This window comes from Beta vulgaris, chromosome 6 (genome assembly GCF_026745355.1).
Source record: "Beta vulgaris subsp. vulgaris cultivar EL10 chromosome 6, EL10.2, whole genome shotgun sequence".
NCBI lineage: Eukaryota > Viridiplantae > Streptophyta > Magnoliopsida > Caryophyllales > Amaranthaceae > Beta > Beta vulgaris.
In genome coordinates, this window is record NC_079207.1 from 11,609,315 (window position 1) to 11,629,456 (window position 20,142).

General features: G+C 32.9%; 1 protein-coding gene and 1 non-coding gene across 2 annotated transcripts; one reads left to right on the forward strand and one right to left on the reverse strand.

Annotated features, from left to right (window-relative positions):
* Positions 1-227: 227 nt before the first annotated feature.
* Positions 228-4,918, reverse strand: LOC104895902 (protein SOSEKI 2). Its single transcript, XM_010682548.4, has 5 exons — positions 4,387-4,918; positions 3,451-3,520; positions 2,775-2,893; positions 1,034-1,910; positions 228-621 (listed from the first exon to the last, which is right to left on the reverse strand). Exons 1-5 carry the CDS (start codon positions 4,697-4,699, stop codon positions 477-479), a joined length of 1,524 nt encoding a protein of 507 aa, XP_010680850.3. The 5' UTR covers positions 4,700-4,918; the 3' UTR covers positions 228-476.
* A 3,431-nt stretch (positions 4,919-8,349) lies between these two features.
* Positions 8,350-8,421, forward strand: TRNAQ-UUG (transfer RNA glutamine (anticodon UUG)). The gene has a single exon. It is a non-coding gene; the product is annotated as a tRNA-Gln (tRNA).
* The last annotated feature ends 11,721 nt before the right edge of the window (positions 8,422-20,142 follow it).

Below are 20,142 nucleotides of genomic sequence, written 5' to 3' on the forward strand. Positions count from 1 at the left end.
AGCAGACTCGTTGATGTTTTAGCTATATTATAGAAATAAAATGAAAAGTAATTGTGCACAATACTTGTGAAAAGCTCAAAGTAGTATAAACATATATTTATACAATATATGTACTATAAGTTTTTTTTTTAACTCAAATTGAGTTTTAAGATAAATTGAATTAGAAATTTAAGCTTGAAAAAACTCGACACTCGGCTCGAGCTCGAGTAAAAGTGTTACGAGCCGAGTCGAGCAACTCAAAGGCCGATAGTACTGACTATTGAGCAACAATTTCTCATCCTAGCAGTAAGGCAGATATCTCTCAGATCATGTATTAATCTATGCTTGGAAATGTTTCTTGTTTTGCTCTTTCATGAGCAAACTAATGTTGAATACTTTTCATTATATTACAGCTGCTACACCGAGAGTTAAGGGACTCCGATTACACTTAATCCTCGACAATGAAGGGGGGAAAAGATCTATAAGCTCATAACTTATCAAGTAAGCTTGGTGGATGTAGAGAGTTGACTTCTCTTTTGAGGAATACATAATCTGAAAATTCCTTTGAATTTCGTGTCTTCTTTCTCATCATCTTCATGCTGTTGGGTTGTTGATGCTGCTGCTAGCCCAGCCTTGGAACTCCTGTCAATAAAATATAATATGTACTAATCAAAAACTCAAATTAAGAGCTTGTTTCCCACCAAAGAGAGACGAGAAATTTGTATCGAACCCATACCAAATGGATTCATCAAAAATACTGATAGAGTATAGATCTAAGCTGATGGATGAGATTCAAACCCATGACCTTTTTGTCACGCTGGCTCTTGATATGATATCAAAAGACCAACTCAACCAAAAGCTTATACTGATGGTTGAGGTCCCAGGATTAGATGTATACTCTATCAAATATGTATTTCTCACATGTTCAGTGCCATACAGAACAACTAAGTAGATTTACCAATATACCTCTTCCGCATATGTTTAGTACGATGGAGAATATTTGACGATCCAAAAATAGCCTTAAACTAATTAAAATGCATAATGAAATATATACCTTTGCTCGTTATAGGAGGATGACTTAGTGAAGACAGGAGTCTGAGGATGAAGGTAAGGGTGACCGGAGGCAGAAGCCGAGGAACCAGTGTGCTGATGATGAGCCATGGCCTCGACGATGGTGCCACTGAAGTATTCCTTATCTTCTGATTGTAAATTTCCAAATCGAGGATTCTCAGACATAAACCTTACCATCATCATATCTTCATCATATTCTTCCTTATTCACTACTTGATTATGATCATTATTATGTCGTTCATCTTCTTCTGCTCCTACTCCTTTTACTCTTAAGGGAATCACATTATTACTATTCGTACTCGAACCTCTAGTACTCAGCTGCTGTTTCAAGCACGGTATGAAACTATTCTTCATGCTGAAGTTGAAGTTTCTGTTGCTGCTGCTGCCCTTTCCCTTGTCCTTGACCTGAGGATCCCCAATTGCACCTCCTCCACATGCAATCAGGTGGAGGAGAACTGTACTATTTCGAGTCAAGGAGGTGGAAACAGTTGGGTTCCCGTCCTCCTCTATTATTCTGTTAGTTTTCGCTGATTGCGTTGGTGGTACTGATGGTGGTTGTGGTGGCGGTGGCGGCTGTTTGTCTGAGTTTGTGGATGAGGTGGAGGGCAAGGAGTAGGACTCTTCTTGTTCCATTTCCATTGTTGGGTTTGGGTAAGGTGCATTTGAGCTATTGCAACTTCCCTTCTCTTCTTCGTCATCCTCGTTATTGTCATTTTGTTCGGGATGCCTAGCCACTGCTACTTGGCTATAATTTTGCCCTTGATTTGTGCTAATTGATTTGTTCGTCAATCCAGTAGTTTTCGTATGATCACCTTTTTGCTGTTGCCTCCTTTTAATTTGTAACTCGTCTAATCTGATTTCTGTAATTCATTTTTAGAGGACTCATTAGTTGATCATGCATTCCAAATTATTATTCTTGTGTTAGGGTTGTGAGAGCGTAGCGGAAGCAAATTAAAGATGTAGAGATTGAGATAAATAAATAGAGTTGGAAATATGTGGCAAGAAAAGTAGTAAAAGATGGACACACAATTTAACGTGGGAAAAATCCTCAAATAGAGGCAAAAAACCCACGGACGACGAGTACCCAAAATCCACTATATGAAAATAGGAGAGTACAAGAACCCTAAATATTATTAGGGTGAGTAAGTACAAAAGTACAATTAGGAAACTCTCACTATAATAAACTCGCTAGGAGTAATTACAAGAAATAGTGGAATAGTAATTTGTAAGGAGATTGTATACAAGGAGGGAGTATGTAGGAAGGCTTATAGATGTGTATGTGTATGGCTTCTTGTAGTGGATGTATTGATCTCCCAAAAATGGCATGTCCCCAAATGAATGTCCAACTTTGTATTTATAGTAGAAGTATGTCGGTGCTTTTGGTTAGAACATTGTCTAGATATTTCACATATGATGCCACATGATCCAAGTCTAGAATAATCTAGGTAATTATGTCCCTTGATTTAACCGACATCAAATTTGTAGTAACTCCAAGAGCTTATAAGTCATTTGCCAAAGAAGAACATTCTAGAGAAATATGCATTCCTCTTTAGCATCTAAGGTGGAGTTCTAGAAAATTACAATGGACTATTAAATTTGGGCCACTAAACCCAACATCTTGTGTCAAAATTATGTGAATGGGACTTTGTATAACAATTTAATTGGGATTCTAGGATTGCATATAGCGATAAAAAGGATAAATACAGTCCAAAATGATAACTGACCAGAGAAGTCTCTCTCGGGTATGATTTCAGAGCCTTTGAGTACATATTCTGACCCCTCCGAAGCATATACGACATCATTCTCCGTCATGTCATTCCATACATATCCATTCTTATAGCTCCTACATATACCAATTCACATCAACAATTTTATACGCTACATATATTGGTGCAAATTAAAATAGATTTGAATCACTACACAAATTATAGCCAAAAATGTTTTGTCTGAAATAAAAACAAAGCATAAAGAATAGCATAAAAGATCCCCTACAACTATTGTAAATCCGACGTGGTACAACTAAATCTTTCTCAATCAATCAAAATATTATAGAAGTTAATTGTGTTTTTCATTGATTCCTAAACACCTAGACCTCATATTTTCACACGGCACAACAATTGCATCAGAAAACTCCCCACATAAATATTTTGTTATATAATTGTATATATGTAATGCACATTGTGTGTACCATTTTTCTAATGAGTAAATTATGTTAGATAATAGCTAGCACAAGATGTACCTTTTACAAGACCATGAATATTGTGATAGACAAATGCTAGACCAATTGTGGAATACAGTAGGATTCGAAAAATAAAGGCAAGAAGAATATAACATATAAGTAACATATAAATCTATGCTTATATGTGTTGCCAATAGTGATAGTGATGGCACATGATGTACCTTTTACAAGACCATGAATATTGACAAGGCATAGCTTTTCCTCGTAGCACCATTAGTCTGTCTATAACATCTGTATGCATGTACAAATGCAGAAATATCATACACCAAAGTAATTGCAATAAATATGAAGTACATTTCATGAACGTTTATAATCTAAAAAATTTACTTTCATTGACACAAAATTTAATTCAATTACAAGTTTACAACAATTGACATGAACTTGGTAAGTTGGTATACTAACAAAACTAGCTCAAATTTGACAATTTTAGACAATATTAGCACAAAACACTAAATTTTGCATTTTTACTCAACAATTTTTCTACTTACTACTAAAAGAAGAAAAAATCATCCATAATTCCATTGGTTTTAATGTAATTACTGTATTTACTGACATGCAGTCCACATAAGATTGAAGGTACATTATTTTGCGTCTTTTTGTTTTTGTTCTTTAGAGACAAATTTCTGCTTGAATTACTTGAGACCATGAATATTGACAAGGCATAGCTTTTCTGGTGATTATGATAGATACTAATGCAAAAAAAAGAAAAATCTCAATTCTATGCAATGTAGAAGAAATTCTTTTATTGTCTAACTCATTCAAATAGTGAAAATATGTTAAAAAGTCTAAATTTTGGGATTTGTTTATTCTGCATAATTTGTTACATGTTTAAATGTTTTTGAAAATGGTAAACAGATACGCTAAAACAAGGGTCTTGTGTTATATCGAACTACTTGGGCCTTTTTTTATGGAAACAAGTAAATTAAAATAACATCATCCACCAAAAAACGTTGGCCGAGTTCCTAAGGTTGGAAATGGGCTAACTACTTATACCTTTAAAGCGAAACAGTTAAGTTAATCGAAGGACTTTGCTATTTGCCGTCCTATTTTTTCTTACTATAATTAAATGCACACAGATAAAAATAGGACGGTAGTACCTTTGAGGCGAAGAGGTTGAGTTACTAAGTGGGAAACCTCAATGAAGTGAGGGTGTTCAAGTTGGCCATTTCGAGTAAGATAATACACAACTTGAACCTTGTTGAACATCTTCATTGATCTATTTTTTGGGTGTTGTTGCTGCTGTTGTTGTTGTTGTTCTTGTTGTTGCTGCTGTTGTTGTTCATGATGAAGTTTTCCATGACAACTAATTTTAGCATTTGTTGCTAATTTGTCTCTCTCTAAAGTTACACTAATTGCACTAACTTCTGACCTCCCACTTATTGATGATCTTCCAACTCTTCTAACCTCCATGCTTTATTCTTAGTAAAACTAGAAGTGTATTATTCTCTCTTCCACCTTATTCTAAGAATATAACATATAGTAAAATGTTGTTTTTATATGCAGAAGTTGCCCTGATATAAACTGACACTGTGTTTGTTTCTCTCTCTCATCTGTCTTCCAAAGAGGAGTTAATGAAGAGAGAAAAAAGGATTTTGAAAGTGAAATAACATAAAACCTCGTGTCTTGTAGTTTGCTGGATTCTTTAGAGATAAGGGGGAAAACAATAGGTATATGGAGTAGTAAATAGGACTAGTATTATTAGGAGGAGTTTTCAGATGATCTCTCATCTCAGTATCATAATGTTGGCTCTCTCCCTGGCTAAAGTGGCTTTGTCATTGACTCCTTATGTAGGAAATAAGAAGTAGGCAGTATCCGCTTTTTCTTCTTATGTGGTACAATGGAAGGTACTTTGTAGAATTTGGTTTATAAGCTACTTCCAAGTCTCAATCATGTAGTACTTGGTTTAATAGTAAAACGGTAATTGTAAATGATAGTATAGCTTATATTGATCTTGAGGTTATGGATCAAATCTTTATTAAACGTCTTTTGGAAGTAGGGATTTCCCTTATCGATCTGCTACTACTTCCTAAAGTTTTGGCCTCATAAGCTAGATTATTGGTTGACTTGCTCAAAAATACAAGCGTGTTTCCTATCATATAGTTTGACCAATTTCAATTTGACATAATGTTCATATTAGCTACTCATAAATCATAATATTGCAAAAGATGGGTCATAAATTTGGGTGCTACTACTACAAGTTATTATTCTTATTCCGGTTCCTTAATCTCCGTACCCGTCAAAATTATATGTTCTCCTCATGTGACTAATACTACATACATAATTAGATACATCTTTAGTTACTAATTTTTATATTCTCATCCCCTAAAAAATGAAAATTTGAATTTCTTCACAATTTTATTACCTGTCGGAATTTGTGCCATATTGTTCAATTCTTCATAATAAAAAAATTTATACATGTTTACAACATAATTATTTTATACATTCTTTTACATGAATACATGATCATCATTACTCATCAATTTTAATAAAGTTAGTTAATGAGAGAGTTTGACTTGCAACGGTTTGACTTTTACACAAAAAGAAACCGAGTTAATGAGACAGAGAGTTTATGCGAGATTTGTATTTCCACCATCGACTCCATAGTACAAGTTTGTGTGTTTTTCTCCCATAGCTCGGATTTCTCATGTAAATTGGTGTTTTTTTCTTGTTTTCTCTCTCTTTGCTTTACTTAATTGTTGTTCAATTTCATGTTTTTTCTTAGTTATTATTCATTCCACAAACAAATTATCACTTATTTCTAAATTACAACAATAATAAAAGCTAAGACCGTGACAGATTGCCCTAAATAAATGTTAGTACTAGTATTATTTTGTTTATAAGCCTTTTATTTGTTGCTTTTCACTTTGTGGCAGAACAAACACTGCTTATTCATTATTTTATCCCCAGAGTTAATTCCAGCAAAGAAGTGGAGCACATTGCTGCAGTAAACTGATAATGACATGTTATGGAGAATGTCAACGTATTGAGAATAATATACCGCTTGTATTTTACAATACATGCCCTATTTTCTTCTTTTGAATGTTTCACGATATATCTCTTCCTATAATTTGTGTTTAAAAAACAATCAGAATACTCTCTTTTCTCACCCTTAATTTGTGTGTCATATAAAAATGGTGCGTGTATTGTGAAACGAAGGTAGTATTACTTATGGACATTTTCATTGTCTTTCTCTTACCTCCTTTTATTTAGATGTAATCCTGTGTATTGTCGTTGGTATAAACCGATTTCACCTCTTTTTGTTAAGAGTTATTTGGCCAAAACAAAAGTTTTCTTATTAGTTTTTTTTAACATGAATACATAATTCTACATTGGTAATATCGATTAGGGAAATTCTATATGGTGTCATTGTACTTTGGACTTTTTCATTTATACCGAATTGTTTTTTTAGATACAACATTTACCACTATAGCTTGGACTTATTCTTTACCTTAACATTCCGTTAAATAAAATATTAGTTTTGGGTTAGATAGGATTAGTAGTTTACCTCGTTTACATGTCTTGTGCATCGAGAATTGTTCAGCTAAGGTTTGAGATTCATTTTGGCTCTTATGGGTCAAAATTGGAGTCCAAATTGGCGAAAAAACGACTACAATCTCGTTTTACGTGCCAGGAAAGGCCAACTTGTATTTTTGTTTTTTTTTTACCATATTGGACCTTGAATTTTGTCGTTAAGGACAAAAATGACTCCTAAAACTTTAATTGCTCAAAATTAGACAAATTCCTAACCCTATTTAACCCTCAAATTAAAGTTTTTTTAACACAACGTTACAGTATAGAATAAGCCCAAACTACAGTTGTACCTGTTTTGGGCTACTTGACCGGCAAGTAAACTCCTATCTTTCAACTGTTCTTCAATGGAGACGTGTGCATTGATGTCTGAATCTCAAAATTCGAACATGAGCTCCATTCCCAAAACCTGCAAAAAAAGGGGACCAACCCGAGAGGTTTGGGTGGTGGTTCCCCCTCCAAAGCTTAAGTCAGTTATCAAGAATGAAAAGGAAAAGTAGAGATAGAGAGAAACTTTCATACATCAATGCACAAGTCTCCATTGAAGAGCAGTTGAAAGATAGGAGTTTACTTGCCGGTCAAGTAGCCCATAACAGTACCATATATAATCCAAAAAAATTAGATAACAAATGTAAAAGCCTAAAATAGAGTGGTACCAAATAGAATTCTCTATTGATTATTATGAGACTGACTACTTCTATTCTCTCTTGTTAATCAAAAGCGGTTCATGTCTAAATTGTCGTATTATAATATTGTTAATCAAAGCGTGGATTATGCATTAAGGTGCATGCACAGTGCCCATTGTGCACCCTGAATAACATATCATTCCTATAAAAAACACATAATTTAAAATTAAAGAACATGTAAATCTCCAATTACAAAAGAACATACGTTATAATAAAAAGAACATAAAGTAAATGAACAACTAGTCTAAACTAAAAGAATATAACTTTTAAAATTCAAATTTTAAAAAAGAAATCTCGCTAACAATCATATTTGAAAAGGTGAAACAATAGTTGCAAGATTTAAAGAAACAAAAAAACAACATTTTTCTCAAAATAATGGATTCTTAAAATGTTAAAACTACGTTGTTTAGCAGAGGGTGCACCATCCTCTACATGCACTTGGGTGCATGTTCCTATTTGCGATTGTCGGTTCTACACGCACTAAGCTAAGTTCGATCTAATAGAAAGGAGTAGGATGTACCCTTATTTTAAGTTCCAATCACAAGGTCGAAAGTTCAATCTCCATTGAGCACTTTGGAAGAGAGAATTCTCTTACCCTTCCCCACTTTCAAAAATATTAAATTCGTTTAAATGATTAAATTTTTATACATTTTTCTAAGGTAGTATCTCAATGATATATATAAGTGCGTTGAAAAATCAAATAGAAACAACAATAAAAGATGGAGTAACATAATATTAGGGACAAATAATATTCCCTTTTAGTTATGTGATGTGTATTTCAGTGGCATACCTTCTCTTTATAAAAGCCCTCACAAATATGTATAGAGAGAAAAGGTAATCAGCAAAGGTTCTATGGTGTAGTGGTTAGCACTCTGGACTTTGAATCCAGCGACCTGGGTTCGACTCCCGGTAGGACCTTTTTACACATTTTTTTCCAGCCAGACTTTTTCAGCTCACCACCTTGGTATATTAAAAATTATATGCCTTCCTCGTTCCACTGCATTTAAGCCCTTACTTTTCGAACTTACTTTCAATTTTTATTTTTTTTTATTACTAGTTTTTGGACCCGTGCGTAATGCACGGGAATCCTTTAATTTATTAAGTAGTTTTTTTCTGTTCCAAATCTATTAAATGTATATTTATTAGAATACATGCATATAAAGTTGAAAGAATATAAAATGTATAATTGAGGTATTAGCTGCTGAATTAAAATTTTATGATTTTGTATTCAAAATAATTATAAACTGGCTTACAACTCATGCGTTGCACCATTATGATTTATGTTACCCATGCTATATCCTTGTTAATTATATTGTACAATATAAATCATCTAGAATATATTATCCTAATGTTGTTTACCATTTTCTTTAATTTACCAACAATGTAATATTAGAAAAAATTTTTGCTCACAAATGTAATATAACTGTGCTATATCCTTATTGTATCGTACAATATATAATGTAATAAAATTTTTACTAAAGATTTAGGGAAATATTTTAATATATAGTTTTTATGAAATAAAAACATGTACCTTGCTTAGGGTAAGATAATAATAATTTGAAATTGGCTTACAACCCGTGAGTTAAATTATGACATCACTTATTTGTAATAATTAGTATTGATCACATTGATTAGGTGAAAATGGCTTACAACCCGTGAGTTGCATGATTATGACTAATGACTTATGACTTATAACCCGGGAGTTGCATTCTAAAATTTGAAATCCATAACTCATGATCACATCGATTATGGTGATTGAAATATTTTTGTCATTTAAAGTTGTTGGACCCGTTCTAATGCACGAGATTTTTTTTATATAATTTTAAGATTTTAAGACATTTCTTTTGAAAACGTAGTGTGATATTAGCTCACGATTCAAAGTTTTTATAGTCATATCATGTAATAAAAAATGTTCAAAACTGATTTATGACTCGTGCGTTCAGTGACTAATTTAGTTAATATTATGGTAGGACGTATTACAAACCTCATTTTAGAATAAAACATATTGACTGAAAAATTTGCCGCTCTGCCTGTAGCATCACTCGGAAGCTCTGATAAAAACACAATTTGCACTACTATTACACTCAATCATAACAACTACTTTCGCTCCCGCTTTATGCAGTTCCACTCACCCCCAATTTCTTGTTTTTCTTACACCATCACTATACCGCACCTGGCAACCCACTTTTCACCACCCATCGAACCACCATGCCACGGGGAACTTTGACAGGCGTTATCTATTAAAAAAAAAAAAATTGGCAGATTTTACAATTTAAGGGAGTAATTACACATAAATGAGAATCTTCAATGACCGGTCACAAAAGTCTAATTATATTATTTTCGTTATATATACTTGTTTTGTAGTCTTGTATCATTGTATGTTACGTTGAAAATTAATGTAAATTAATCTTTAATACCCTCTTTGTTCTAGAGTAATCCAAATACATTTTATTCTCTTTTGTCTCAGAATACTATTTAGACTTTCATGGTTGGAATGATCCTTCTACTTAAAGCAACTTATGACTTTTAATTTTTGTGGTTATCTTGCATTATGTCATTTTTTTTTGGTATTCATTTATCCCTCAATTAATAATTTCAAATCTTATATTTTATTTATCATTACTTATATCTATTAGAAAGTATCAAATATATTGTTTATTTTATATACCTTGATAATTTTAATAACTGTTGTATGCTAATGTTCAACATTGTCATTGTCTGTCAAAAAAAAAAAGTTTCATAGGAAAATCTAATGAATAACACAACACCTATTTGTGATTATAAACGTTCTAAACGTTAAGTTTTGATTCTTTGTTTTTTGTACATGTTGCCACTTTTTAGTCCCACTATAAATATCATGGTCTAAGTATAATATTTGAATAAATTTAGCACGCACGTCAAATTTGTTCAGCTATTGTTTAAACTTATATAGTATGATTAGTAGAATTTCTTAAAGTTTTCAATAAAATAATCAACCGATTTATTTAGATTTGACAATTTCGTGTAATGGATATAAACCTGGTTATCTTGGTTATATATATTAGTTTCTAAGTGATTATGCCCATTGATGATGAAATTGATCTTGAATATGATAATCCTAGCTAACATCTATTCATTGATATTTAAAGAGTTAGCTAATTTTCTTTCTTCTTTAATCTAGCATAATTTCAAAAAGGACATATTATGAACACATGTTAACTTTATTTAGCTTAGTAGTTGTTGTTGTTTCTTCTAATTGAGATCTAAAGAGTTTCCTAGCTTCTAGACCCGTGCAAATAGCATGGAAAATCTTTCGTTTAATCAATATATTTATATTTCAAATTTGATTCGGTGCATATTTATAGTTAATGGTTACATTAAAGGTTGATAAAAAAATAAGAAAATTTTTTACATTATGATATATTGATATTTTTCCTAAAATTAGGGTGTAGATAAGGATGGTCAATTTAGATGGATATTCAATTATCTATTTCACCCAAATTTCGAAAACTAGTAAAAGCCCATATTAAATAGATGAAAAGTCGGTGGTGGTTTGTTGGATGGAGCTGGTGACACATTAGATTAGATTTGGGTGGTGCTATGTCCCATTCGTCACCCATTTATCCATCCGTTTTTTATATTTTATGTCTTAGTTTTTAGTATAAAAATCAGGGTGTTACCATATATCTATATATTCAGAACATATCTATAAATATAAACCAAAACATCCTCAATTTCTCGCAATAAACAATAATTTATTAGTTTAAAATCTTCATACTTTGAAACATATATGAGTGTAGATCCATTTTTTTTTACTTACTATAAATTGTTCTTGGTTTGTTATGGAAAAGGGTTCTTATAATAATAAATTTTGATGAATAATATTTCTTCATTTTTGCTGCTTGAAAATAGATTGAGAGTTAAAAGCAAATACTATTTTAATGTTTTTAAAATTGAGCAATGTGTTTTTACTAACATAATGGATAGTTGGGACTATTAGGAGCAAACTTGAATGAAAAACAATTGAGTGGGCGTTGTTTTTGTAGCTTATAATTTAATCACAATATGAAAGTGATGATTTTGGAGGTGATGAGAGTGATGATTATGGAGTTTAGTGTTTCAGTTTGTCAATATGAAGGAATTATGAAGATGGGGTATCTAAATTGTTAACAGTTTCGGTGTAATATATTATTCTGTGTAATCAATTTTGTTTTAGAATCATATATAACCGTATTAGTCATAAGATTGTATTTTTATTCCTTGATTTAAGATTCATTAGCTTTCTAATATGGTAATTATTGATATTATCCTTGATTAGGGATATGAATATCAATTAATCATGATTTCAAAAAGGAATAGAAACCGTAGAAAGTCAAAATTAAAAAATGGTTAGCAACATTGCTCTCCAATACATTGTGACACATGGCTTATAATCTCCATGCCCCATGGATCAATCGTGCAATGTGAGGGCTGGATTCATAGAAGCATGCCACGTAGGCAAAAATTTTCTTCTTTTATTATTATATATGATTATTATTATGCTTTCCTCGTTCCACTGCATTTTTAGGCCCTTATCTTCAGTTCATTATTATTATTATTATTATTATTATTATTATTATTATTATTATTATTATTATTTATTTTATTTTATTTTATTTTATTTTATTATTATTATTATTTTATTATTTTATTGTTTTCTTTTTCTTCTTATTATTATTATTAATTATAATTTTTTAACTACAATAATACAAATTTTTGCCCTTTTTCAAGCAATAATACAAACTTTACATCAAAATTCCTCCAATAGGTCAAGTTGACTTGTAACCTGTAAAATAGGTCAAAAAAATTACAATTGATCTTTCTTCTTTCTCCCTTCTCCCCCAACCCCCCACCCACCTGAACCACCTCAGTTTGTTAACAACTACAACAAGTTAACAACTGGTATTACCCTACTGGAGGAATTTTGATCAAAAGTTTGTATTATAAAAAATACTAGTAATTCGAAGTTTGTATTATTGCGAGAGAACGGGCAAAAATTTGTATTATTCTTGTTAAAAAATCCTATGAATTATTATTTTTATTATTAATTTTGTTATTATTATTATTTATTTGTACTATTTATTATTATTATTTCATTTAATATTATTATTATTATTTATTATTATTAAATAATAATTATTAGTATTATTATACTAATTATTATTATTATGAACTAATAATGTGGTAGGGAGGTTTTTTTTACATAAAGAGACCATTGTTGCATTTTTGCCATCCCATTGAGTTCGAGAAATATCAATGATGAGTTGATATGGGAGTATTCCAAAAATGGATTATATTTTATGAAAACAACGTATATATTTAGTGAAATATCAATGATGAGTTGACATGTGTGTATTCCTAAGGTTAGTCGTTTTCTTTGGCGGGCTTGTACGAAGTCTTTACCGGTAAAGGAGCTGCTCAAGAGCCGACATTTGCTTGATGAGTCTCGCTGCCACGCTGCGAGGCAGCAGCGAGTCCCTACAGCACGCCTTGTTCTTCTGTCCGAAAGTGGCAAAATATTGGGAGGATATTAATTGCAAAGAGTTCGTCAAGGTATATTAGGAGAGGAAATGGATGAAACGTTAGTGCGTTGGTGTGGATTATTGGAGAAACAAATGGTCCAACGTGGTTGTTATATCTTGTGGAATACGTGGGTTGAAAGAAACAAGAAGGTATTTGCATTGAGAATGTAAGCACTCCACCATTTGTAGTATGTCAAAGAATAGGAAGGCAAGTGGAGGAATATAATCAATACTCTTTACGCATTTATGGACGTGTTACAAAGTATACCGCTATTAGCTCGTCTAGATGGATTGCTCCTCCAAGTGGGGTAATTAAGCTCAATACTGATGCCCGTGTTGGTGATGATGGATGGATTGGGTTATGCATTGTGGCCCGGGATTCGACTGGTCGTGTGTACTTTGCTGCAGTGCGACGCGTTAGAGATTATTGGCCACCTGAAGTAGCGGAGTGTAAAGCCATTCATATGGCGGTGCGTCTAGCCAAGTCCCATGGTTTGGAGGATGTGGTGATCGAGTCTGATGCCTAAGTGGTGACCACAAGAATGATGAAGTCCGCACTCTTTTTTTCTGATTTAGATTCTATACTTGGTGATGTTTTGTTTTTGTGCCAATAGTTTCATTCTATTAGTTTTAATCATGTTAAGAGAGATGGGAATTTGGTAGCCCATAATATTGCTAGAGTTGCGCCTTTTGGAGTCGAACAAGGTTGGGAGCGTCATTGTCCTAAAGAGGTGTGGCAGCTTATGTACTTATGGACACTTTGTCCCTTGATTAATGCACTTCTCTTCAAGAAAAAAAAATAATATCATATTAATTATTATTACTATTGTCATTAGTTACTACTCACTCCGTCCCATAATATAAGTCCTGATTCTGTTTTTACACGGGAATTAAGGTAAACTAGAATCTTGTTTTATTTAAATAAAAAGATTCATTTTTATTGGAAAACACTTGCATTGTTTTTTTCTTTTTAACAAAAAATAAAAACTTAATATTAATATTGCATAGTTTAATGTGTAAAGGAGTTTAATGGGTTATGAGATTCTATTTTATCATTAATAATGGTGCATTGGAAGCTGAAATTATGAGGACTTTTTGGGAGTTAAATTATTTTCATGAGGGTATTTTGGGTATAATTATATTTTGGGACACTTTAAAAGGAAAGGGGACTTATATTATGGGACGGAGGGAATATTATTAATTACTATTATGTTATTATTTAATAATTATTATTAATATTAATTATTAATATTATTTTTAATTATTTATATTAATATTATTATTAATTATTATTATTATTATTAATTATAATTACTTTTATTGTTATTATTATTTCTATTATTACTATATTATTTCAGTTCCGTTCAATTTAGTTCAATTCAGCCCAGTTCAGTCCAAAATAACAGGAACTTATTATGAAAATTATAAGATGGTCGCCATAATTATGATCATAGAAAAATAGAAATCTAATGATCTAATTAAATTTAGTTTTATAATTAGATATATGAATTTGAGATTATTCTAAATCATTAATTTTTTTCATATTTAATTATGAAGTTTGTCACCATTAATTACCTTGAATTTTATGGTAGTATTTTTGTACCTTTTCTATGAATCATCATTTTATAAAATTTAACTTTGGTAACTGTAATTTCTAAAGTAATTAAACCGACCTTATATTAATAGCAAAAAAACAGTTGGAAAAGTCTACACGTCGGAGTCCGAGGAGAGAGAGACCTGTTTCCCTATAAGTGCAAGTCTGCAATGGCGCAGGAAGTGACTTGAGCACAGCTGCTTAGGTGTATTTGCTGCACAAAATTTATGGCTCTTGTTCTTCACCTCTGTTACCATTGTATTTACCCGCCATTGTTTGTATATATCCTTTTTTTAGCTAAACTTATAAGATTACCTTGTCATATCAATCGAATTTTTTACTTTTCTTGGTCATTATTGTTTATTCAAAGTTTAGCGCTTTACTGTTTACTCAACCTACAATCCTCTCGCTTATGCTATGAGCCTATAAGGCCTCGAAAACCAAACTTAGCTTGTTTGGCTCGTGTACAGTACTACCTCTATCGACACTCCGTAAAGAATACAACACTTGCATATAAATGTAGCAATCAAGTTTTGTTTCTTACAAAAGCATTGTGTAATTGTTTCATATTTTGTTTCTTTTTAAAACGCTCGGCTCTGTGTTTGGACAAAATAAATCATGGGAAGTGCAAATTTCTAGGAAGTAGAAGTATATGAATTTGTTTGGTTGGCAAAATCATAGGGATTTGCACTTCCTAGGAAGTTCTACTTCCTCCAAAATGGAGGAAGTTACTTACCTAGATCCCCCTAGGTAAGTAGAGCTTCCCATAGGAAGTTCTACTTCCCATTATCAACTAAACATAATTTTACACTTCCTAAGAATTTCAAATACATGGAAAAAATAACTTCCTAGGAAGTATGACTTTCTATATACAGCCAAACAAGACCTTAGTAGGTAGTTAATTTCCACTTCCACTAGCATAATGTGCGTGCTTGTTGCTATCTTGCAAATCTCCTTTTTTTTAAAAAAAAGAATATTGGCAATTTCATGAGGTTACGTTATATGCAGATGAAATTTTGTCTATTCTTAATAATGAATCATAGCAAAGAATTTGAATTGAAAACATATAATATGTAGAACTAGTACTTTAGTTTATAAGAGTACTTTGATTTGAACTTTTTTTTAAAATCTTTATAAGATAACAATTTTATATTGACAATTAAAAAAACTAAATTATATATACATGTATTTTTACAAGTTATAAACGACTTTTGCAAGTTTGATTTTTTTAACGACTTACAAGTTACAAATATCTTATTACTTATTCATATGTGGTAATTAAGAAATGGAGCATTGCTTGGTTATTAGCTAGTAGAAGTATATTCCATATTTAAATCGCAAAATGCATTTTCATTCATTTAAAAAAAGGTTTGTCTACTCTTTTACGCTTTTGTTGATTTTTTTCAAAAGATAATGAAAATCAGAAATCGACTGGCCAAGTTAGGTTCTTTTTTTTTACAAAAGCACTCTGTACTACTCAAAATTCTAAAACTACAAATATAGTATTAAGGGAAATGTCAGAACCGGGGCCTGAGTTGACCTGAAACCAACCCAATATGACCTAGTAATTTATATTCTACAAATAATTTTTTACTATAAAATATTATAAATTCTAACTTCAAATGACAATTAAACAAAGGTTCAAATTCATTAATTGGTCGCCTAGTTCAAATTAAAAAGCTTAAATTTAAATATTTAAATCCAACCAAAGTTCTCTACCAAAAATTAGAGAAACTTAGAAGGTGAGAAGTTGGGAGAAGAGAAGATTAGAATTTCAAGGTTTTTCATCCCTAAAATTGGGTTAAAACGGAAATGGGATTGGCCCACGGTTTAATTTAGACTTTGTAAAATAGGTCACCTAGGTTATAATGATTGGGTTAATATCAAGTTTATCGGATCTGAATCTAACTTGATTTCTAAATCATGTTGTTCGAGTTACTTTAGGGTTCGAAAAGTCAACCTGATTTAATCCATTAAAGTTTTGGGCCAGGTTGATTCAACCAATTTTTATTTCGAGATGAGAATCTCAATCCAAACTCGGAAATTTCGACTTAGGGTCGAGTTGGGTCGTCTTTTGCTAACCCTACTTGCACATGACACTGAGATTTGTGAGGGTGCTGGTTGTGGGTTATGTTGTTAATATTTACGATTTTTTCATCATATATCCTTGACAAATATTTTTTGCACCATATACCCTTTTGACTTTTGAAATTCACCATATACCCCCCACTTTTCAAAAAATATGTTCACTTATCCTTAATGACTAACAACGTTAAAATCCGTTAGTCATGAACTCCTAAACCCCCTCTAATCCTAATTAACTAACCTAAATATAACCCTAGCCCCTAACCCTAAACACCCTTCCCCCACCTTAACCCTAGCCCTAGCCCTAGCCCTAAGTAAACCATAACTCTCTCTCTCTCCCCAATCCACCCCCAGTCCACTAGCCCCACAACCCCCTCCTCCACAACCAACGCCACCCCACACCATCCCTCCCTCACACCCGTAGCCTCGCCACCCCCCTCCGCCACCTCTTCCCCATCCCCATCGATTTTCGCGTGCCTCCCCCACCCACACCCTTGTCAATTCCCCCCCCCCCCCGATTCGAAAACGCGACCGCCAAATTTACTGGATTTATAAACAGTTTGATGTCGTTCGTTTTGGGCTGCAATTCGTCATCATCAACACCATTGTTTCACCGGATTCCCATTTCCAGGAAATCGAAGCGTTCACGAAATTTCAGTTGATGAGTACAAAAATCGATGGTGTGGGGGGTTGTTGGGTTGTGGGGTTGTGGGGTTGGGGGATGGTGGGGGCTGCGGTGGTTGGGGTGCTGGTGGGGATGAGGTTGGGTTGGGGGGTTGGTGGGTGGGGTTGGGTTTGGGAGAAAGAGAGTTAGGGTTTGCTTAGGGTTAGGGTTAGGGTTAGGGTGGGGGAGGGATGTTTAGGATTAGGGTTAGATTTAGGTTAGTTAATTAAGGTTATAAGGGGATTTAGGGTTTAATGACTAAAAGAGTTTAATGTCGTTAGTCATTAAGGGTAAGTGAACGTATTTTTTGAAAAGTGTGAGGGGTATATGGTGAATTTAAAAAGTTGAAAGGGTATATGGTGCAAAAATATATTTATTAGGGTATATATGGTGAAAAAATCGTAAAATTTATGTTAATGTAAGGAAAGAGAACAATTGTTTAGTGTAAGTGGTCCAATGTGTAGGTATATCTTTTTTTCCATGTATAGAAGTGTTGCATTGATTAAAGAACTACCAAAAGGCAAGAATTGCATTAATTTTGGAGCGAAGGAAATACTAAGGAAAGGTAGAGAAAGAAATTTTGTGGGGAGAACTAGGGAGGGGTCCAAACGTATGAGAGAGAAACTTAAGACAATAAAATAAAGAAACTTTAAAAGGATAAGAGAAACTACAAAATGGATTTAAGGTGGGGTATTATATTTAAAAAAGGATCGCATGATTAGAAAAGATGAGAAAGATGAGACATGTTACAAAAATAGAATAATATGTAGATTTAAAGGAAATGGATTAAGAAAATATACAAATTAAAAAAAAAGGATGTAGTATTTGTAGTTAGGGCATGTTTTCTTTAATTCATAGTGTTGGAAGTAAATTGAAACGCATTAAGGCTTGATCTTTTAGGTTGAACTGAGTTGAACTGAACCTGAGTGAGCTTAATTGAAGTGAAGTAAGCTAAATTTGACTGAACTGAAGTTATCAAAGATGAATAGTGATATAGGCTCAAAAGAACATGGCCAAATAAAGTAAAATGGAAATAATTGAAAGTATATACTACCTCCGTTTCTTTTAAATTGTTACACTTACACTTTTCATGCATGCCTATGCACTACTTTGAGCCTTTATATCTCTAATTTTGTATTTGTAAAAAATATAAAAACTACATATTAATAAAATACATACTAATACGTATCTAACAAGATCCCACATGACTATGTTTTTATTCACGTATAAATCACAAACGATGGTCAAAGTGCAATTTGTGAATAGTGTAAAATGTCAAAGTGTAACAATTAAAAAGAAACGGAGGTAGTATAAGTATTCTCTTTGGCCCATATTATTACTTGATACAGTTTGACTGCCATAGAGTTATTAGGAGTTTTATTTGACTTATTAATTTTTTTGTTGGTAGTTGGATATCTTTTACTTGGTGGCTTTTGGGCCTCAATTTTTAAAGTAAGTGCGTCGGCTATTTCTTCATTATTGTTGGGTTCCCGACGAAAATAGATAAACTATATTAGATTGGTAGGACCATGCAATTTTAGAAAGTGTATCACTTAGGGCATGTTCTTTTCGGCATAAAACAACTGAATTGAATTGAACTGAACTGAATTGAATTGGATTGAATTGAACTGAATCGAACTGAAATGAATAGTGATATGTGAGAGTAAAAGTATTGTCCAGAGCTGAATTGAATTGAACTGAAAACTGAACTGAATTGAATTGAATTGAACTGAACTGAAAATAAGCTGGGGAGAACATGCCCTTAATGTGGGACACAAGAAAAAATAAATCGATAATATTGAATGAAGGGAGTCCAAGAAAAAGTGTATCACTTAATGTGGGGGGTAAAAAGAAATATATCGATTAATATTGAACGGAGGGAGTATCTTCAAGGAAATAGAAAAGTAATAGTAACAACAATGGTTGTTATGGTTCAAGGTTCCATTTCACTATATAAAGAATTATTTACATGTACGACATTGACGAAAGTAGAGGTGGCCAATGGTGGTTTAGAGGAAGTTGGGTCGCGGGCTGAAGCGATTTGGCTTGCTATGACCCTGGATCGGACTACGAGTTTCGCGGGCTGGGCGGGTTAGCTAGTCTGATGGGCCAGCTTGCTCGGCCCATAATATGGTGTGGGTTTTAGCAGTTTATAGTGCGGATTTGGTGGGCTATGGGTTTGATGAGCTGGACCGAACTACCAAATTTTGAAAAAAAATTATTTAAGCAAATTAATTAAGCATGAGTCAATGAGTAATCTTAATGATATCATATCATATAACTAATATATAAAGTAGAGTTCAAAAGCCATCTCACAAGGCCACGACATTTGGCGTTCTCATTGGAAGCCATAATTTGTCATGCTTATTAAGTGCCGTGTCATCTTTTTTAAAACGGTTTTTTCACCAAATACCCCTGACAAATCAAGAAATTCACAGTATACCCTCAATGTTTTAAAAATTCACCATATACCCCTGATAATTCATTTTTGCGCACCAAATACCCTTTTTTTAACTGCCGTCAACCCACCGTTAGATTTATTTACGATTTTACCATCATTAAGCCCTAATCCTAATTTAACCTAACCATAACCCTAATCTAACCCTAATTCTAACCCTAAACCCTCCCCCTTACCCTAACCTTACCCCTTGGCAGCCCCCACCCCACCCCCACCCCCACCCCTCCCCTCCACCCACCCCAGCCACTACCCTACCCACCCCCTCCCCTACCCCACCGCTGATGTGCGTGTCAGCCCC